This window comes from Brugia malayi (genome assembly GCF_000002995.4).
Source record: "Brugia malayi strain FR3 genome assembly, contig: Bm_v4_Chr1_scaffold_001, whole genome shotgun sequence".
In the NCBI taxonomy this organism is placed as follows: Eukaryota; Metazoa; Nematoda; class Chromadorea; order Rhabditida; family Onchocercidae; genus Brugia; species Brugia malayi.
In genome coordinates, this window is record NW_025062475.1 from 7,051,441 (window position 1) to 7,075,256 (window position 23,816).

General features: G+C 32.8%; 1 protein-coding gene across 1 annotated transcript; it reads right to left on the minus strand.

The window, feature by feature from the left end:
• Positions 1–180: 180 nt before the first annotated feature.
• On the minus strand, positions 181–18,114 carry Bma-lin-13 (Uncharacterized protein; the record flags this gene model as incomplete). The annotated part of the gene is made up of 46 exons (XM_043076869.1): positions 181–288; positions 634–762; positions 1,155–1,305; positions 1,569–1,640; positions 1,843–1,975; positions 2,223–2,490; positions 2,563–2,691; positions 2,812–2,865; positions 3,085–3,207; positions 3,478–3,606; positions 3,749–3,802; positions 3,938–4,144; positions 4,252–4,386; positions 4,563–4,805; positions 4,901–5,030; positions 5,333–5,430; positions 5,688–5,902; positions 6,308–6,466; positions 6,963–7,092; positions 7,414–7,569; positions 7,696–7,888; positions 8,155–8,369; positions 8,858–9,052; positions 9,264–9,365; positions 9,444–9,518; positions 9,776–9,903; positions 10,017–10,158; positions 10,600–10,704; positions 10,877–10,929; positions 11,127–11,285; positions 11,364–11,505; positions 11,610–11,745; positions 11,817–12,004; positions 12,105–12,242; positions 12,513–12,687; positions 12,800–13,050; positions 13,287–13,406; positions 13,687–13,833; positions 14,066–14,229; positions 14,408–14,456; positions 14,724–14,813; positions 14,964–15,045; positions 15,586–15,773; positions 15,890–16,042; positions 17,787–17,849; positions 18,094–18,114. 46 exons carry the CDS (start codon positions 18,112–18,114, stop codon positions 181–183), a joined length of 6,297 nt encoding a protein of 2,098 aa, XP_042932803.1.
• Between the last annotated feature and the right edge of the window lie 5,702 nt (positions 18,115–23,816).

A 23,816-nucleotide genomic window follows, 5' to 3' on the forward strand; every position in this document is an offset into this window, starting at 1 on the left:
TCACTAAACACAGAAATTAATAAAGTAAATGATAGATAACCTAAATGAGGTACTATCAATATAACATGTATTAATAAAAATCATTCATTGCAATAACAGCAAAAATAAAGCAAAATTTTAAACTCAGAAAAAAGTAAATCCTTAATGAAAGGATAAAACGTAAACCACCCTAATTCATTTCTAGATCTTCGCATTATCCGGCAATGAGTAGCCTAGAAAGGCAAGCATCAGTGCATCACTCGTTTTAACAGCGTACGGTCTTCGCCTATCTATCTTGACGCCAATAACCTAAAATAAAGCTTTAAGTATAAAGTTTTGGCTCAACTTTTCTTAGTAACTTTTCTGAAAATCAGCAAAAGCGAGAACAGACAAAGTTTTATTAATGTAAAATTTTTTTTTCAAACTTTCAGCATCTTTAATTACAGAAAATTTTCCTATACAAAAGATGCTCTGCTCTATGAAAAAAATAAAGTCAATAAAAAACCACCCAGAGAAGTAAAAAGGTATTTGGATTCAGTTGCCGAAACGATGTATATCTGAAGCAAAATTTGGCGTCCATCAGAAAATTTGACTGGTCCATACAATTTGGAATTCAATTTCAATGACAAAACGAATAAAGACATCAAAACATACAAAATGTCGTTGCAACGGATGTAGATAGACATTACAGTCATCAATTTCTATATTGCATATTTTACAATGCCAGGTGTTCAATGCTTTGGACATATGTTGTTCTTTAAAATGATGAAAATACTGTTGATTCTGAAAAAGAAATTCAAATATAAACCAATTCGCAACAGAGAAATAAAATGCACTATGAAATTTATTCGCTATGCAATACCTACGATTTGTTTCAACTTTATAATGCAGCTGATCGTTAGAGAAATATGAATAGCTTTCACAAACGTTTTTTTTTTTTTTTTTTTTTATTTTTTAAGCTCTACCATTTGGAAACTCCGTTAGCTCAAAGTTAAAGTGATACTTTAAATTGCTACTTTGTCAAAATGGTCTGTTATATAAGCAGTTATGCTACAGAAAAGCATTTCTTGAAAGCTTGTATAGAATCTCCATATTTTCTAAAATATCAGCCGTTTTACACCATTCTTCAAAATTTTGCAAGAAATTTGGGCTTAAAAAACAATAACAGAATAAACCTTTAATTCGTTTGGGTAACATAAGCCGCATTCCCGACACATACCCCAAAGAGAAAACGCATGAATATATGAATGATCAATATATGGAAAATTAGTTCGAGCCGGGCTAAACCACCAGTTTCGGCTCGTTCCACATACAAAACAACATGGCCTAAAACATGAAAAGAACCCAAAAATGATTCCATCTTTTCATCACACCAATTTATACGTAAATACTGAAATAAGAAACCTAACACTATCAAAATACAAATTTAACACTTATGTCGCGCTCCAATTTCTAAAATTCTGACCTAGTAATTCTTACTGACGCAAGTTTGCAAGTTGAGCTGGAACATGAACTCAATCAAATACCCCTTTCATAGCTTTTTAAAGTACGACAGATAAGAAATATTTCTTCAAATGACAAAAAGTTACGCATTTTTCGTTGCACGATGTTCGAAATCATGTCGCAGTCGTGCTTCTATTGAATAAAAACGTAGTTTGCACCTGAAAAGGAAGATTTAAAATACACAAAGCAAAAGGCAAGTTAGATCTTATCGATAAGGTAAAAGAATCATTAAATTGCAACAGCAAAGAAAAAAATTCCGTTCCAAACCATTCCAACATTCAGAATGTTTTAGCACATCAGAGACTACGTTACTTTTGAGATATGAGTTATAAATTTCAAAAAAAGAAAAACATAAAAAACCTTTGTTTGTAACTGAAAAGATGAGTAGCAGTTGAATGCGCTGTGGAATCGGCCATATGCTTCCTAAAAAGCTCTATATGCGTAAATGGAACGGTTTCCGGACATAACGGACAGCGCAAGCTCAGTGATGGTGCTGCAATAAAACCAAGAAATAAATAATCATTTCTGAAATTTTGAATACGTAATTTGATTTAACTTTTCTTCCACATCTGAATCGACAATATCACGCTAATAACAGCATTACAGATCTAGATTTTAATCCCTACAGCTTCTATATTTCACGTAATTATCAACTTAATAATTATCTACCAGAATTAGGAAAAGACCGATTCTATAATTAAAACGAAAAAGTATACACAAAAAGAACAAATAGTGCTAACTTTGTTTTTGATAGTGAAATTCGACCATATGCTTTACAATGAGATTTTCGAATGGAAATGCACTACCACATTCTAAGCAGAAAAAAATATTCTGTGGATTATGACGCAAATTATGCACACGTCCGCTGGTAATCTTTTCAATTCGCACATCAGCGCATTCTGATCTAGCACAGAAGTATTTACCCCCAGCATTCTTCATAATATAGTCTCGGGTGACCATCTGAGTGCCAACTGTTAGGCCAACTGCTTCAAGTGCACCGCGATACGGCTAAACCAGCAAATCCACAATTTTTAATATACAAGTCTATCCACAATATAAAGATACAAAAGGTTAAATTACCTGCAAATAAGGTGGTGTTTTCGAAAGTGATGACGATGATTCGAGCCCCGTCTGCTTACAGATGGATAATGCAAATGGATGTGTTGTGGATATAATGACTTGAGGAAAGCACGGGTGAGAATTTATACCCTAGAACATTCCCGAACAGAAATCTATCTTTTCAAGACTTCATAAAGGTCAAGTGCTGTAACATTCAGATCTTTTTACAAATATCTACCCTATTATTTAATCGAAGAGCTGAAGAACTACCCTATTATTTAATCGAAGAGTTGTACCGTTTACTGCTCTTGATGGCCGACTGACCTAAAAGTGAAGAGTAGAAAAATTAATTGAAAAAAAAATTTTTTTTGAAATAACGTGAAAATTTAACGCTGAAATTTATGAACCATTGCTCAGAATTTCTGGAAATCTTTTCGGATAAAGACATTTATATGATCAGCTGGTAAATAAGGCATATTTTAATGGTTTTTCAGCGATAAAATATGTTTCGTTTTTAAAATAATTTAAAAATATTTCACTCACAGCAGTCTGTAGTGGTGATGAAGGAAACGAAGAAGATGTTGCCAACGATTGACGAGCTGGAACCCAAGAAATTTGAGACGGTGGTTGCCTAATACTGATATTACTCGCCACTCCTCCTGACGGCTGAAATATTACACCTAATGAAAAGAGAAAATATAATTTTCTACATTTCAAAACTTTCAGGAACTGAGTATGTGAATCGTCTGCGGTCCTTGTAAAACCCAAGCCAATAATGTAAGATTTTAGTAGCAGACAGTATGTAATTACTAATGTTTGGGAATGCAAACTCGAGAAAGAAAAGTTGTAGTGATACAGAATTCCTTGCAATATGTGCCGAGTTATCAGACGGTACGGTAATTGCGATAACGTGCACAATTCACTAGGGAAACTGACTAAAGTAGGCATCTGTTCGTTTCGTATGTTAGCGGCGCTAGTTTGTTGGTCGATGTCCTCCATTCTCCACATATTTAGCATCGCCAACATGATGGTATCGTTGTCATCCGCCGCATGATTCAGAGTACGCTAGATCAACGGTGAAATATATATTCATTTCATGCGTCAGGATTTGACGTGTTCAGCTTTTGAACTTGGTAGATGAAATAGATAAAACTGAACTACCCTAACATTTAAAGCATTTACTCAATTAAAAGTACGTAAAACGAACCGGCAAGGTCGCAGTGAATCTGGGATTTTCTGCTTGGAGTTGCAAAAAACTCATCTAAAAATTTGTAAGACTAAAAACTTAAAAGGAATTCAGGAGATAATCATTTTTATTTATTGAAGTCAAAACAAAATGCAAAATAAGTAGATAATAAGACTTATTCTTACAGTTTAATGCAGCAAATGAACTGACCAATGAACTACATGTTGGGCAGGTAATACTAATGACATCATTTGGATGGGACAAGAATGACCGATGTATACACTCTGATGGAGTAACAACGAGCAATTCATTACTATGCAGTTTATTCTCATACTGAACAGGATTGGATGGCTGATAATGGAATATACATGCTGCCGTAAAACCCATAACCACAAATTCTGGTACAGATGATAAATTCTGAAACAAAAAAAAGAAAAAATTATTGCTACAACTATTATATAATGCTCAGTCTGGCTCACTGCTTTCTTTGGCAATCACATAACTTTTCGAAATTTAAAACACACCTGCCAAGAGCACCCATTTCGTACTATATGTTCATAGACAACACGCCCATTAGTGCTTGCCAATCCACAATTCTTACAGAAATAAAGTACAGCCTGCGCATGGGAGCTAAACATATGGTGATATAAACGCTCGTCCTGAAAATATAGACTAAAAATTGTGTGAAATGGTTGAAATTCACCTAACTAACAAACTGATCAATCTTGCTTTCCGCACCTCATTCATCCTATGAAACCATTCATATGATAAGAGATTTTTTGAGAAATTCAGCACTAAAATTATCATTTTTAAAGAAAACCGGTTCAGATATAACCGTTGAATAAGTAGCCACACATTTCGAACAAACATAAACCACTTGTTGTCTATTATTAGATGGTACGTGTTGGCCTTGATGATTTTTCATCTGTTCCTCGTTAAATGCTACTGCAGAACATCGTCCACAATTTTGCAACATGCCATGGGTGCGCATATGCATCTGGTATACTACTTGCGATTCATATGCCAAACAACACAGACGACATATGTATAAGGTCGTTTCAGTAGGGATTCCATAGACCTAAGATTAAAACTTTGAAAAATAAATTAAGCAAAATTATGAGGAGTTCAGCATCAAATCCCTAACTGTGAGTTTGTTATTTAAACCCAACCAACCGCTTCGATCGTTTGACCGGCATCATATCTGTGAGTCTCTTTGTGTATCAGCAAAGAAGCTCTTGTAAGAAATTTCTCGGTGCACTGACTACAGTGGAACTTCGTTTCACGTTTTAAAATCGCACGATGTCTAAAATTTCAGTATCTACTCAAATGAACATAATATGGAAGTTAACATCCAAATACAATACGAAAGAAAAAGCAACTTTACGCTATCAATAAAGGAAGCTTAAATAAACCAATTTAGACATACTAACAAACTAAATAACAATCAAGATACCTAAAATCACCATTTACTGGGCAATTAATGCCTACCTCCAATCGAAAAACAACCATATTTACAGAATACATACAATGCATATCAACTAATTAAACAGCAATTTTCCCATTCACCAGAGATAAAAAATTTATTTCAGTAAAAAGAACAGGAACCTTTTAGCGCTTTCAATAACCTCCAAATCTGGATCACCAATTTTGTCTACAAGCATTTTCCCTTCATCTAAAACTTTTTCATCGATATCAAGACTTTCCTAAAACAATAATTTTGACACCGTCGCTGAAGATTTATAAAATTCTTCAAAATTTGACATTTTTTCACGTAATTCATAAAATTTAGCTGAAATCGTTTGTCATTTCAACACAGGTAGCGTTAGGTCTTGGTGATTCAAAATGTTTTCTATTCAATTAAAAAATTTTTCTGCAATGTCTCTAACATTGAAACTTACTTTACAGTCAGCAAACTACTTACCAATGATCCATATACAAAACTAAAAAATCGAGACTTTACATTTTTAAAATCATCGATAATTAATATATCATCCTCTTCACCAACATTCGTAGGTACGTACGACATTTTTGCAGAAGAAGGCTCTTTTTCCGTGACTTCTACTGAATGTTCATTTCTTGCTGTAGAATTCTGATCATCAGTACTGCTGGATGTCATGTTAGCTGTATCACCAAATAGTGTAGTAGATGGTCCGGATTCATCAGGCATAATTTCATCTGTAATGAAGTTTTTTTTTTTCATTTTTGTATATCAACAACTACATGTACAAAAAAAAAACTCCTAGCAGTTTACAAAAATGTTACTTCTAATAGTCCACTAAAAATACTACATTACTTTCTTCATGATATTATTTATAGCCCACCAACCTATTTTCGTGAAAAAAGTTTCAAAAAATTTTAGAAAACAGTTTTGTTTTCAGAACAAAGACGACCGATTAAAATTTGTATAAAATCACTGTGAATTTCCAGTCAATTTTTTAATATAGTGTTTCCCTTGTTTTCTCATAAATTCAAAAAGTTTTTTGAAGTTTGAGATTAGCGATGAGGCTTTGTTAAGACACGTCTTGAAAACACAGACGAAATGTTACTTTTCAAAACAAACTAAAAACTAATTGCGCTAACCAGCTGGGATTCTAACAGTCGGAGTAGATGTGGTAGTTCCTCCAAGATTCGTACAAAATGAAGGTAATGACTCGATAACAGCACTGGTTTCTGACCGAACGTTAGTCATGAAATTAGCTGGAACAGTTTCCGCCGTGAATACCACATCGCTATCATCAGCTAATAAAATTTTAACGAAAATTAACGGTGTATTAGTTTCCAGAAAGAAAATATTATAGTTTGTTGATTAGTGTTTCATTATTTCTGTAAATGATATCCGGAGAGATACGAAATGGTCCGAAAAAAAAATTATAGCTTCATGTTCATATCTAAGTGCTAAACTTCAAAAATCCGATTCTACATATCTTAATCTTTCCTGGAAGATACAAGATCATCGGGATGCAATGCCTGCAACCTATATTCCGAAAAGCCAATGTTATTTAAAATTAAAGTGAAAATTTCTAAACTGAGCTTCGCTTCAAATATACATAAGTCAAAAAATTTTTTTCATGCAAATTAATACATCATAAAACACTGCTAAAAAGGTAGAAATTTGACTCAATAATTAAACATATCATTTCTATTCCGAATAAGAAATAGATTAATTTAAATAATAGACTTGAAAAATATACTAGGCAAGATAAGACTAATATATTTTTATAAAGAAATGATTCACCATATTTCTTCCAATCGTTATTATCATTTCCTCTTACATCATTAGTATGACAACCGAATCCTAAGAATTTGATTCCATCATCATCATTGCTCACTTTCACTTTTCCAAATAGAAATGTAGTAGCACTACGCTGCAAAAATAAATTATTGACCCAAGTGATTTAATTCCGTTTACCACTGAAAAGAGATAATAAAAAAAATGATCATGTTTCAGTGTTAATGATTTCAAAAATTCCATGAGATTATATCCCAATCTTTTTTGGAAGACACAAGTCATTCTTGAAATTTATGCTTAGCAAAGCCAGCGCTCGTCAAAACTGAAATGAAAATTCTGAAATAGGCATTCATACTATGTAAAACCCAGCAGACCTACTGTCACTGTTAAAAAGAAATTTGATTCAGTTTAATCATTAAATTCATATAATCCCTATAACATTTTCTCTAAAAATTACTTCTTTAGACGTCTCATTTATGTTCATTTTACTATGCACAGTGATATTCGACGTGGGAAATGACAACGTATTTTCGGGCGTGCTGAGCCGAACTAACTGCCTTTTATCGTTTACGGTAATCCGATGCGACATCACATGGGAAAAAAGTTGATCCTTCTTGAAAACAAACTTCATATTATCAAAAAAGCTTATTGCACTTCTCCTAAATTGGAATATCTATGAACAGCAATATATTCGCACAAATAATATTTAAAATTCTTTAAAAAAATATAAATTACATACCGAAAACAGGTATTTATTGCAAAGAAGACAAAAGTCCCTCATCGAATTCAAGTGGATTTCGAAATGTTTTTCGAATTCTTCTTCTGTGAATAGCGCATTAATTCTACATGAACATTTTAACAACACACTGCAGGAATGCTTTCTAAATGTACTGCAGGTGTGGAATCTCCGAAAACACTTCGAACATCCAAACCTGAAATGAAGAATCAAAATTAAATCTTTAACAAAAAAATTAGTATTGTTCGATTTTTAAATGAAGGTAATGGCGCGTGAAAATTTTGTATTAAACACCTCAATAGTAAATTTTTAAACACTACAGTAGAACACGAATCACGAATCACTAAAAGTTTACATAATTAAAAATCAGACTCAACATATATTATATGAGCAAAATGGGAAGAAAATAATTTTATTCCAATCTAAAAAGTTATTAAAAAAAAATTTTTCCAGTTAATTGACCTTTCAAAAACCATGCGATGTTCACTAACACGATGTTTCTTCAGTTTGTCAGGTGAATACACAACGCTATCATTGCAAAGAAAGCATATCTGGGTGCCGCAGCACGCGTACAAAATATGCCGGATCATTCGTTCCTCGCAGCGCTTGATTGATAATGGCGCAGTTGGTTCACAAGAAAATAAACTCTGACAAAGATTGCACACTATTTTCAGACCCTGAAATAAAATTCCTAGCTGAAACATAATTTCCTTCACCCATAAAAAACTAAAATTCCTAAAAATTAAGGAGCATGTTTGAGTCTGATGAAGGACTTAAGCATGACTTCCCGTTAATATACAGTACTGCTTGCATATTGCAGATTATGTCAAAACTTATTGTAGCCACAGATTTTACTTCAAAACCCCACAAAACTTCATGAAGTGGAAAGTAAAAGAAAATTGACCCCATACAACCAATAAAGAGAAGGCCTTGCTTCGAGCACATAAGTGATGACAATAATCTTAATAAAATTTGCCGAATTCACGACATAACATGGTTGATAAATTGCAGCAAGTTATTTAATTTAAATTACAATATTTGAAGTCATGACAAGAAAAAAGAACAGGAAACTAAGAAAACATGAAACTTATAGAAAAATATGTAGAATGTCTTTCCCACTGAGACATAATCATGCCGAACTGAAAAGAAAATTTTTAGCATTTACTTTTGGTTGAAGTGATTTAACTGTGTGTTTACACAACAAGTGTTCAAAAAGTTCGCCAACGGTATGAATCGGATAGTGATTCCGGAAGTACATGCAAACAGGACAACAGCTCCACTGTTCCGGATGTTCTTTGAGATGAATATCGCATTCTGCTTGGTTTGGGAAATCCAGTTCGCAAAGAACACATAGAAACTTCTAAAAAGTTCAGGAAAACATATTTATAAAGATAACATTTTCGATATTCGGAGTCCTGTTAAACTTTAATTATTCGGAATTTTAGTGTAAACGCCGTAAATTAAAAACAAGTAGAGGAAATCAAACAAAGCGTGGCCAAGAAAAATTCCGCAAAATTCTACAGCTTTTTTATTCCAACTATAACTATTGTAAATAATTTCATTAAACTTACATCTGCAACAGCGGGTTCTGCATAACTTGTATTCTTCAGTGGAAGAAGAGTGGATGAATACAACATATTTTCCGCTGCAAAATTAGCACCAGTTTTGACTGTCTGTAAACCAACAGATAAAGGACATTTGCAAAGTAACGGAGAAAAGCAAATGAAAGGTAATTTATATATTAAACTCACCAGTTTATCCACTGTCTTCTTCAACTTCGCAGCATCTGCTAAGGACAATTTTTTCCAAATAAACATCGGACTTACCTTTAAAAAAGTATATAATAAAAAACAATATAGGGAAAAGTATATTGTATCACTTCAAATGTACAGAAATCTACTGTGTTTCTCAGTAAAACGATTGATTGTAAACCCATTTGGAATAAAATGCAAGTAAGACCGATTAACTCTTATGAGGAGTTCCAGTTTTCTGACTGTTAGCTTTTTCAAACTTTTCAACTCTTAGAAAGTGCAAATCTTTTTCTAGAAAGCACTGCACGCATAATAAATCAGACGATTGTTACCTGCTGGTTTTTTTGATTGATATATATGCTTGTTTTATGGAAGTGCAATAAATGATAGAAGTAGCGCTCGGGAGTGAGTAAAAGGGAGCTACAAATTGGGCAGCGTGGATAGAACTTTCCATTCGAACCTCAAAGACAATATTATAAGAGTCTTCGTAAGTAAATGTATCAAAGTTTCTGAGTTCTGCAACAAAGCAAGCGGAATTCAGAACTCAAATGAAGTAGGAACATAAGATTATACATTTTCGAGGCCACTTTTGACAAACAGCCAAATGAGACAAAAGGCACTGCTTTGCAACAAAACCACTTCCACATTCAGAACATACGTACAGATGGGACCGAACAAAGTGATTTGCCAACTGCAGAGATGAATCGATAGTTGCCTTAAACAACAATATACATATATAACATACATTTCGTTAACGTATAGATTTTCCACATTATAAGCTTTCTTAAAACAATGCGACTCGTAGTTACAGTAACTTCAAAAGAATCATGTAACGACTACGTTCGAATATTTTAAAACATCACAAATTAATTTTAAAGGGATGGTAAGATCGTCGGAAATGATCTGTTGGTTCCGAAATCACCAAATCCAATGGAAAAGCAGTTATGGGACTCTATCTAAACCATCAACCTTTGCTACGACGATAACATTTCGCTATAAAAAATTTTTTTCATTTCTTCAGCATTCTTATATATTCTTCAAAAAAGTTGCGAAACAAGACGGATACTGTGATCTAAAAAAGAGGGAAGCAAAGATATTCTCAGAAAAAATTAAGTCATGTTGCTACGGTATACATCTCCTTTAAAAAACCACTTACAAAGCAGACTATACATGTAAATTTTCCCATTATTACTGAATTTTGTGGTGTGTCCAAGAAAGTGTGCATTAAAGTTGATCGCGCTTCAGATGACACTGGAGCTGCCTGAATAAGACGAAAATCAAGAAAATTCTTTCTTCAAGAAAAAAAAAAAAAAAAATCAAGAAAAAAAAAAATTTTTTTTCTAAAAATAATGATTTAGTAATATCAATTATCTATTACCATACCTTTCCCTCAGCTTACAGCGTACAAGATGCAAAATCTACTAAAATCATACCTGAAGGTTTTCTGTAGCACGGAAGTTGGAAGTAACTAGCCATGCGTTGTTTCCTGTAATGAAAATTTGAAAAATCGGTACAATGGAGGCTTCATTCCATCTAAAAGTAAAATCTTACAAAATTTTTCGAGGGCTTAAAAAATTATTATAAATATAACAGTGTTCAAACTGATACTTTGGTGGAACAACTCATTAATATTTTGAAAAAATAAAAATCTCTGCTTCTCCAAACAATTCTGATGAATTATACCACTGGTTATAGGTGATCGAGGCCTTTGGTATCGCAGCTTAAAATCGCCTGTTGGCGTCAAATTCAACTCTAGATTTATTCTTGTGGCAATATCAAGTTTTGTGTCTTTAGTAGTTTTCGATGGGATGTATTCCATGATGCCAACAGCTCTATGAGTTTCTACAATTAGAAATTTTATACAAACACGTAGAACGCCATTTATGCGACCTCAGAACTAATCTTTGGAAGGCAATCAACCTGGAATATTATAATATGTAAAAATGCCATGAAGCAGAGCCAGGTGTCGTCGTAAGCTAGCAATTGAACAGGACGTCACCTCACACTCCGGACAACTAATTCTGCCATTTGGAGAACAACATGATTGAGTTAACCGGATAACCTGGAGTGAACAAACAATATTTTTAAAAGACGAAGATTTTAATTTCGCCTATTGAACAATAAGGAGGCTAGTAAAATGAATAAGCTGAGTACAGCATCACTAACAATTTTGCTGTCCATCAAATCAAAATATTTTTCCGGATCTGGAGATTCAACGTCCTTCTGCATACAAATCCGAAGATGTTTTAGCGTATTTCGGTCACCAAGATGAAGACCTTTACACTTAACACAAATGAAGACACTGAAAAATGAAAAACTAGGCAGACTGAGGACTTTCAATTATTTTTTAAGACACTGCCAGAAATTTTTTACCTATCATCAATAACTGCGCCAATTGTTGTGTCCAGAATGGAATCCTTTTTGTCAACATAAAGCCGCCCTTCCCGGGTGAACTTTTCTACAAGTGACTTCATAAAAGAATTTTTTGTTGTAAATGATTTTGATTCATGTTTTGATTTTATGCATCGGCAAAGACTGGACTGTAGTGGTTTAGTCGCTACCTAAAAAACACAATAAGAACCACTTTCAATCCTTAAGAAATGAGTGGACATTTCTTGCAAAAAAGACATGTTGAAAACAAGTAAAGCAATAACCTGATACCTGTTTTGCATGTCTACAATAATAACACAAATCCCGACCAGCTCCTTTGTCGATTTTTCTGAACTTTCTTTTTTCGTTAAGCAGTTTACTTTTTCTGTTCAAGGAGTTTTCATATGATCCATCTTCGTCATCGGAAAGCTGAAAGACTAGAAACTGAAAATAATGTATTTTGATTCATAAAGTTAGGAGACTCATGGACAACGCTGCTGTTATACACACTGATCAAGGAATAAATTCTCTCTTTCCCTTGGCTTTATACCTTCAAACTAGCTGATCGATAAAAGCAAGCTTGACACTAATTGAACTTCAAATGAAAATGCAGTGAAAAAAGCTAAAAACGGTACAATGGAGGCTTCATTCCATCGAAAGTAAAATCTTCAACAAAATAAAGGAGAAATGAAAATTAACATCATTAAGTTTCTCGACTCTCGATAATCCTGTCATATCAGAACCAATTATTTTCTGCAATGAAGGCCCCATCCTAAAAGTCGTTTCAAGAGAAAAGGCTGGTGGCCAAAATGTTGCCTTATCCAATAAGCTCGTCATCGAATGCATTTCACCAAGATGCGATAAAAGGTGGTCTCTGAAATTACTATTACTGAAATTTATATATAGGACTAGCATTACATCTGCGATGCATCTAGTAGATGCACTAAACCTTTGTGTATAATAATAACAATAATAATAATAATTACCTAAAGAAACAATCAGTAATGTAGAAGCGCGGACACACCGGACATTTCAATTTAGTCACTACTCCAGAATGTTCATTTAATTGATGCTTTTCAATATCAGCTGCAGAGATAAACTTGTGTGAACAAAATTTACACTGCAGTGGTATGCCACACTTCATCGCACAACCTTTTATTGTTACATATTCCACCTCAGCAGGCCGAACAGCAAATAATATAACACATGATACTAAGTTATCTGTACTATGATAGTTCTGAAATCCAAATCAAGATTCTGGCGAAGTTTTTATAACTTTAATGATTAATAAAACACTATGTTATTACAATTATATCTATTATTTGCATCTACAATAATCTGAATAAAGTTTTCCCAAAAATAACATGAAAAATACTGGCATCGCTCTCTTACCCTTTTTTTGAAGAAAAGTTAACCATCTAACAGAACAATCATTAAGAAAAATGAGTACCACATATTCCATTGAAAACTAACCAATAAACGTTGCAGTTTCACGTGCTTATTATCACCGGATAAATTACTTAAAGATGACAAAGGCACCTGCAGATTACATTCAGCACAAATCAATGTGTGCATTGCAAACATCATTTCTAACTGAAATCTATAGTAAATGTGAAAAAAGGTGTGCCTTTACTGTAACATATCCGCATTTCATTCAACGAAGTCTTAATTATTGTCATATCAAACGTGGAATCCAATTTTCAAAGTCACACGCAAGAGTACGATTTACAAAATATATATGAATTTTTTTTTGGAAATTATTGTCCAAAGATGGCTAAAAATTACTAAAAAAAAATAATGTAAGAAAAAGTTTGGAATGTCACCGAAAGATAATTAGCCGAGCAAATTATCTAGACTTGGAAAAACATGATACCTTTCTCTCTTTGATCAGTAACTGTAACATGAATTGCGTGAATTCCTGACAATCATGCTGTTTCAGTCGCTCGAGAGAAGTGAATCCTTCGAAACAGTAATGGCATGCATACACGTACATGTTATGATGACCATATAGAATGTGCATCTAAGAATTTTACGGTTAAATGAATAATATACATTTGGATAAGAGAAAAAAGGAAACAGAGATCAGGCAAAAATTATGTAAATTCTTGTAATCTTTTCAATTCAGGACTTCAAAAGTTAACTATTTTGTTATTCAGAATCTAAGATATATATTTTGTCTTCTCAACTAAGAAAAAGTGAGAAAGCATAAGACAATCCGAAATATGATACAACACACTCTTTGAAATTATAACCTGCAACGTGTCGTCCCTCAAAATCGCATTCTTGCAAAATGGACATCGAACCCTTTTACAGTGTACACGATGATGTTCGTTTTCTTTCTGCTTTTTGGCCCATGCTGACATGAACTTAAATTCAGTCAAAGGCATAGCTGGCAAAGAACGGATCCACTGCGTCTCTAAAAATAAAAAGTATAATTTAACTGCAGTTACTACTCATAGTTGGCAGCTACTTAGTTACATATGAAAACAATGTGTAGCCAAAATATAGTATAATTTAAAGGACGTGCAGGTTTGAGCAATGTTAATACTATAATATTGCATAATTCGCGTATAAGAAGTGTTCTAAATACTTACTTGCTGCATTCATATTTTTTTCTGATTTGGTATTTTGATCACTCATTTTCTGAAAAATTTACCCCAAGGTCAATTTTGAACATGGGTACAATATTTGCACTGAATTCTAAATACGCAAAAAAAAAAAGAAATCCATTTAAAATTATTGAGCCACTATAAATCACTCTGAAAAAATACTGTTCGCCAGAAGAGAGGGAATAATTTCATATATATATATATGCTCCAAGAAATTTAAAAACAAAAATCACAGGCAAAATTCTAAGTGACTGAATAAAAGATGATACGTCAAAAACTACGGAAATAATGATGAAATTACATTCAGTTGTTCAGCTTTGCGCTTCTCCTGAATCTTGTGCCGTGCGACAGTTTCGTATTTTAACCGTTCTTTATCACTTAGCTGAGACCACTGGAAGATATTAATATATGAAAAGTACCATAAAAATATTTTAGACATGACAATGGTAAACAAGATTTTAAACTTACAGTATTCAGTCAATATATTTCTCTACCCACTAAACCCTCGTCTCATGACAATATTAAAAAATTAAATATTTACCGCATAACGCAAAACTTGCAAAATACATAGATCCATATCTTCCGATTTATCGAAACAATCACTCTGATCATCGATCTTGTCACTTCAAAAACAAAAATGAAACATGAGTCAGAAATTGTACCACATTGAATGAGGTTCTAAATTTCAGTATAATACGATTTTTCATTCCGAACATCGATTTTTTATCGTTAAGCCAATAAACGAGCAATCTACACCTAAGGATTGCAAATCTTATGACTTCCCTTGTTGCGAATACGGATACTACTAATGCACTATAGGCAATGGAACTAGCCATAGGTAGAACATTAATTGAGCTTTCGCTCGTATATCCATCAACATTACTTGAATAGAAATCCTATGAAACTTTACTCATATTAAATCCAAAGAAAGGTTTCTTGAAATTTTTATTCAACTAAATGATTGTTTTTCATATTAAAGGTGAAATTCCAAATAACTATTTGCGGATTTATGAATGTTCAAACTTGGAGCAAACCTCCAAACCAACAGAAAAACCATCATCTAATATTTAAAAACATTAGATGTTATATAAAAAACATGTACAATTCACCACTTCCTTCCTTATACTAACTGAAATTCCTTACAAATGATACTTCGATCATACCAGATCTCATTTAATATAGCATCCGTTATAAGTCGAAGATATAATCGGAAACCTCCACTGATATTTGCAAATTTATTCGAATGGTACAGGCGATTAACAATCGTCCTCGATTCAAGCGGTCCTGCACACTGGAGGCGCTCGTAGCCAACCAGTGGTGTGAAGTTAATCGAGGGTCTACCATTCATCACCTTAAATTTTTCATAAATTAGAAACCTTCAAGAATCTGTAAATCCCATATATCTACTTGTTTCTTCATTAATAAGAATAAGGACAGTTATTTGAAAAAAGATTTATATTTGCACACATTTCTTTTCTTTTGAACTTGTCCTCCTTGTTTTGTAGTGATTTTTTTGTTCCCCTCAACTTCCAAACGTTGGCGTTTCCTATCTGGTTCACTGACTTCTTCCAGCGTTCGTTCAAACACCAGATCCGTCAACCGTTCGACATTACAATTAGTCTAAATACAATTAGTACAATTAGACAATACCTGATATGTTTACTAAAAAGCTTACAAGTTTATATCAATATACAAACCGTCTTATACTGAAATCCCCAAGTCTCTAAGCCACGAAAACTAGTATCACAGGTGAACTAATAGTCGAAAATGTATGGAACAAATAGATCCTGAACCTTGGATCATCACAGACGAACTAATGTACTCTAGCTACATCATGTTTAAAACAAAAAAGTAATTCGTGATTCTCAATATCTGCTGGACAGCAATCGGCAAGGGATTTTGTTAAACTTTTCGTCAAAGTAAGATCCAGCGGCTTTGACCTTTTTCGTCATTTTCAGTTCTCGTATCAGAAAAAGAAATCTCAATGCAAAACAATACTTCGCATATAGCATGAAAGACATCTCCAAAAGAAGGTCAAAAAAAGAGTGCTGTGTGAAAACAGCTATTAGACATAACAAATAATAGAATGGTACTCAAGCAATTGTATTAAACATTTTAAATGCAGATAATCCATTCGAAGTCTAAAATGCTCTATATTATTCTTGTTGTAATCAGCAGTTTAAAATTTGCAATTACATAAATATTCAGTAGAAAATGAAAAAGCAATGGTTACCTAAACAACCATTTTGCATCATTATAATAATTGCAATTTTCAGCATTTGCCCACTTCGAAGACCAAAATTATAATCATATATTTTCATTTACTGTTTTTAGAAAATATAATTTCATGAATAAATCATACCAAAAATTACCAGGTCAAGATAAGTTAATTGAAATTTTGAGACTATAATCAAATAAAAATACAAATTTTCACTTATTACAAGTACATGTAAAACCGACTTTGGAAAATTGTTAACAAACACGGATGGACGAGTGGAGACTGAAGAAACCAACCTTTTCGGAAGGTCAGTACAACTGTTTTGCCTTTCATGACAACCTATAGTAAAATAACACTCACTGCAAAAATGTGCTAAACAAGCTGGCAAGGTAATGGATATTTTTGTCGTGAAAAGAAAGACGCAGATCAGAACTTGTAGAAGCAACTGATAGGGTTTTAAGGAACTTGAAAAACTTTAAAGAATCAGACTTCCAAGAACATGTGAAATAAAAGTAGTGCAAAGAATAAACTTTTTACAATATTCTGGATCATAAATTGGTGGTGAGAAGCTCGGAACATATGCTCACACATATGCGCCGACTCTTAACATTTAAGAACTATGATGACAAAGAAGAAAGGTCGTAACATACAGGAATGACTTCAGTTACCGTACAACCAAATGAAGAGTACCACCGGATAGAAAATGTGTATGTTACAAACTATAAAACCTTGTCAATGAAAGATATGGATAGCTCACTTTTCTCCCTTATAAGATTAAGTTTATAATAAAAAAATTATAAGGTTAAAATGGGCTGTCTTACTTTTATTTTATATTTTTGCTAAGCCACTACTATGCGATAAAATTCTATGACCAGGTTAATCAGTTTCCAAAATTAATTTTCTGTCCGTCATAGTTACGGCTTTCGATCAAATCCTTTAGTTTTTGGACTTATGCAGAATATCGAATGACAACATGCCAGAAAAATTCATTATCTTATTTACACAGTATAACATGAGCACTGAGAAATTATCGGCAATGAAAAGTATTTGAATATTAAAGAGACGAAACGCTGCTCTTGATACGTTTCTGATACGAAAAAATGACGAAAAACTCATACTCCTGATTTATTACAAAAATGCACTTACAGTTTTTCGTTCCTCAGTAGAAGAACCGCAATTTTTATTCCCATTTCCTGCTTCACTGACAACCTAAAATTGAATAGATAACAATATTCGCTTGCTCAACGAGTTGTCAAAGGAAGTCACATTATCCATAAATCTCGTGATAACGAAGCGAATGTTTCGACAATGGTATATTGAAGACTGCAGAGTATAGGTCAATTATAAAATAAAACAGTGACATAACGATGGAACCTGAAGAGCTAATATTCAACATTATAATTCAGCTAAACCGAAAATGTTATTTGTGGCCAAAAATCACACTAAAACTCACAGTATTCCGTCTGACATCCATCAAGTGATATAGCTGGGAAGGATTTTCCGTTCACAAACATGCACGATGATTAAGGTTTAGTTAAACCTGAAGAAAACAGAACACATACTTAACAGTTACGAAAATCAAATCCTTATACATATTGTAATAAACAATAGATATTCCAGAGCATCTCAGAATACAACAAAGACAAAAAGATTGCGACAAAATAACTTTGGTGATCGAAAAATCTCATTAAAACTTATATGCAATATATCACGCGCATACAATTCTAGATTTGCAATAAAAGAATAGCTCTTCCTTGTTGCCAACTTATAACAACCGTCTAAATGCAAGAAACTCGGGTAAAATAATAAAATAGCGCTTATAGGCGGGTCACCCACTTTTTTCACGTGACATCAATTCAAGCACGTGACCCCACCTACCACACGAAAGAAAACCACACCACAAATCCGCACTTCCGACACAATAACTGTGCATGATTTGTAGAATGACCAATCAGCTATGATTCCTCCTCCTCTTCTTTGCCTGCCTCCTCACATTCTCTCCTCCCACTCCTCTCACATTCTTCCACTCTGCTTGTCTATATCCATCGTGCCACAAAAATCCTAAAATTATTGATTGGCATAAATTACAGTACCTAGTCAACAGGACAACGTTACGAGAATGCTTTCGACGTTTGTAGCATCTAGTCATGTCTAAACTGTTAATAATAGAAGTTAATGCACTCAAACTTAATAGGTAAAGATAATAGATTGAACTGTGAACTTTTGTTGACAATTAGTATGCAACTCTTATTTGGATTATGGGAATAGACATAGTGGATAAAAAGAAGCAAAAAAAGATTAAAGGTCGTGGTCAAATAAAAGATGAAATAAGCAATTGGTAACATAATATAAAGATATTATGTGCAAGTCCCAATGATGTTATATTAACAGTGATGGAGAAATGAGAATGAACGAATTAACTCAAACAGGAAATCTAGAAATACGCATTATTTACGAAGCATATATTCTGCTCCGGCAACATGATCGGTTATGCTAGCGTCTTGACCGAAGCATGAGTGACGTGATGACGCGTAAGATTGAAAATGATGAATATAAAGATTAGCATGTGGGAATCAAATCAATCTTCCATTCATTGGATACGGATCAAAAAATCCTAATATCCTGTTTTTTTCCCTGTTAAAAAGAAATTGTCCCATAACTGTTAATTTTCCTTGTTAAAAACAAAATTCACTACGATTTCCACATATTTGAGTATCAGAAAGCTCAGTTATTCTACATAAGCTACCACATAGACTTTTTTGGTTCTTTTTTTTCTGTTCCATAAGGCATTACTACTATGTATTGGTTATATATTTTTGACTTTGATTTAGCACAGTTTTATCAAGATCTGATATTTTCTTCCACATTAGGGAATTATTTCTCCTTTCATAAATATAGGATCTGTTGTCGATTTACATTCAACTCCTAACCATCTGCATGAGTATCGTATATTATTATTTGTTAGGAGAAATTTATTTTAAGGTTTATTCCATCTTTGTTTAAGATTTTACAGATATATAAAGGTGTTACGGAAATAGTTGTTTAATCAGAAATTAAGGGTAATGGTGTAATCTGCAAAAGGCTTTTAATACATATTGTTTTGTAATGCTACATTTGTTGCTGATATTTGCATAACGTAAGTTCGAATAGATACAGCAGTTCAATGAAGTTTTGTCACGTAATTTCTTCACAGTCTTCCTTTCGGAAATGTTAGATGAAATATCGGATATTCACATACAATTTTTCTTTATCGCTTTTTCGTTACCACTCATCTTCAGAACCCATCTTATAGGAATCGTCGTTATCAAAATCAAATCTTTCATTACTGAATTTCAACTTATTTATTCCTGGATGAGCAAATGACAGACAGCAACAGTTATATCTTTGCTTGCATTCGTCATTTTAGTTTTTAGATTAATAGGTTCCTTTAAATTCCCCATTAATTTATTCATTTTTTTGTCTCGTATTTGCAGGCAAATACTACAGACTTATAAATGTATTCTCGTTATAGATTTATATCGTGGTTGCTAGTGAATAAAATACCGTTGTAATAAATCTTTCACTCAACACACACATTCGTCTATGTGTATCGCATTCGTCTTGACTGACCTTCAGGAATCCTTCATTCCATGCCACACACATTAATTTGGCTTCAATATCATCAGAATTTTGAAATTTATTTTTATATCAACTTTCTACTATCATCGGTCGATTTTTTATAGAGCAAGGAAAATTCTGATTATAGATTTTGAAACTTTTGTAGCCGCATAAATTTGATATCTTGTTACCGAATGAGGCCATATTTAACTCATTTCATATGTCTTCATCGATCTATCGATTTGTTAAATTGTTGGAGAATAAGGATAATTGAAAGCCGAAGTCAAATAGTGCCAAGGGTTTGTGGATTTGTGATATACTTAGATTGGTTACTTTATTTTTTGGCATAGAAGTAAGACTCTATTACTTTGCTGTACTTTTGTTAAAATATTGAACTAATTATTGAATCTACTTTTTCTTTGATCCAAGATTCGCGAGACTCTAAATAAACTGATAAAATAAGTTTATAGAAAAATTTGTCATTAACAATGTTACGAATCATTTAATTTTTAGATTTTTTAGATTCATTTTTCACGCTTTTTTGTTATCGTAATTTAATGAAATCTACATGCTAATTTTTCGATTTGATCTTGTTACGATCCTTGTACTGTAATTGAGTCTTTACAGTTTCTTGTGTACCCAAATGAACAACTGTTGTAATGTTTGTTGTAAATCATTCCCAGTTCTGAACACATATATAAACCATAGACTAACAAGCAGAAAAAAGGAGAAGAAAAAAACTGTTATGTCAAAAAAAAAAAAGAACAGATAAATAAGAAAAAACACTCTTTTTTTCTGGCTACTCTTTCTATTGGTATTTTTTATTTTTAAAGCTTATTATATCAAAAAAGAAAGATTCAATAATCTGATTGCAGTTTCATAAACTAAGCATAACTTGTGCCAGTAATTTTGCTTCCAAGTTAAAGGTAACACTATTGTTGCTATATCAGTAACAGTAGTAAGACATATCGGATGATGTATATTGTGCATTAATTGAACTGTCGTTAGTTTTTGTTTGTCGTGAAAAGTTTGTCGTTAATCAGGAGAAATTCAGAAAATTGGATGGCTTACTCTATACAGTCACAAACTTTTGTGTTTTAGAATCAAATAAGTTGGCATCAGTTATGCTTAGCTTTATGATACCGCAATAAAATTACTGTATCTTCATTCTTATAAGACATAGAATAACGATTAATCTGAACAGTCAAACAAGGAAAAGAAGGAGAGAAATTTTTCGTGTTATCATTAGTCTTTTGGAAGAAAAGGAAATATGAATTGTTTATGGTCTAAAGAACTTTTTGTTTATAATATTGCATTTATATATAAGAATTGAGTGTGTTTACAATAAAACATTATGATTAAACCTTAAAATATAAGAATTGTGACAAACTCAAATCAGTAGGTAAACATGGGATTATTAATTAGATAAAAATGACAAAGAAATCACATGAGAAATGAATCTATGATGAACCTAAGAATATCGCATGTTACAATAAAACATTATGATTAATGTTTCGCGATATAAACTGCCTATTCTACAATCAAGATAAATCCTTTAGATTCCTGTTTGTTCCTGGTCCTTGACAAAACCTTTCAAGACAAAAAAAATTCACGACACCGTGCTTGTATTGGATAACATGATGCACTATTATGAAGAAAAAAAATTAGCAGTGAAAACATAAATGTTTCCTTTTATTGCAGTTATTTTGTCGCATACCCTTTTCTGAGAAAGTTAAGAGAACCATTATTCTCGCTCAGAACTTCCGTTCATTCTTTGAGAAAGTGAAATTCGACATTCGTTATCCCAATAACCTCTATTACAAAAGGTACAAGATTTCTTATCTCACTACATTTAGGTCTTTAAATTTTTGGTTCTCGTTTTTTTTTTAATTTACTTGATTTCAGATAAAGAAGAAACCTCTTCTCTAGAGCTATATGGAATCTAGTTTGATCGGTTTGACTTCTTTCCGTGTCTTTCTGTTCACTATTAAAGGCAACTTCTAATTATTCTATTATTTATATGAATTAATTCTTCCAGGAACTGTTGGTTGATTTACTAACCACAACCGTTGTTACTCTTTTTGTTAATGCACTTCATTTGAAATTTGAACCGGCAATTTACTTTCTACAAGATGTTTACTTTTTTCTACAATTCACTTTCTAAAGGTGCAGTGTTGTAACTTTTAACAAGTATAGCGCCTTCTTTTAGACAGGATATTAAGCAACTGGCTTGAAAATGCATAGCAACATCAAAGCTATTCCAAAAATTTCTTCAATATTTTCAGTTGCCATCAGATATCGGTAGTTGCATTTGCGATAAATCTACTTCCCTGATTATGTATTGCCTGCATATTGATTTAGATGCTGAACTGCTAGCATACTTTAACTTCACGTCCTTCATTTAATAAATTTAAAATACCTTCCTCTTCTCAGCTAACTCAGTTCATATTTGTCTTCGCTTTTCTTTGTCGGGCTCATAGTATTCTGAATATATTTCAGCCAGTTATTATTCACTGTTTCGAAAATCCAATAAATTATTCAAGGCGCTCTAATTTACCTTTACCTTTTTTTCTGGCTATTTTCTTAGTAATTGTTGATTTCTGGTGCTAAATCCAATTCCTTTTCTACTTGATGAAAAAAACTTTCTAATCTTTTTTCTGTCGCGGATTTTAACATCGCAAAGCACTAAATAAATGTTAATAATGCTTAACATAACAATCCATTGATGTCTTTTACAATTCAATTAACTTTTGATCTTATATCAATTCATATACTAGGAGCATCTATCATGTAATGTCTATTACAACTCATTATAGTAGCCACTTGTCATAATGTCTAGACAACCCACCGTGCTTTCTTTTGTGATACCCATTGTAAAACCTCTTGTTAAAGTAACTTATTATCATGTCAAGACAATTTATCCTTTGTACAAAAATGTCTAATTATAAACCACTCCCACACCTTAACACATATAATGTAACATATAATTGCTATATAAGGGTTAGCTTGTTAAAAGATTTGAGTATATGTGTAATTTATTACCAAGAACTGACGATTCCAATTTCAATTGTTCTCTATCAACGTATTGCCCTATTACTTCTGCTAATAAAGAAATTTGGTATTTTTCGGTTACCTCACGTATTTACATTTACATCCAACAATCTCCCTGCGATCAAAAACCTCTTCCAAAATTAATTAAACGATCAAATCTTCCACAACAAAAATTTGCTTCCACGACATTTTCCGTCTTTTTTATTCTGATTTTTTTAATATCGGTTGCTCACCCTTCATTAGAGTAATAGACGTGTTCTAGCTTATGGCATCAGAATTTGTCATGAAAGTTTCGTTTTTGTTTGATGAGAAATTTCTTTCGAATGTACGGAAAAGCAATTAAAAAAATGCAACTTATTAAAAACTGTGCCATAATCCAATGTGATCTTCCGTTCTGTCCCTTGCAATAGGACTTGCCTATGCCATATTGGTGTATCAACATAGACCCTTCACAAATCTTCGTTCGCGAAACTATGATGTCCTTCATTTAAGACTCAAATTTCACAAAAGCTGTGAATGATTAAGAAA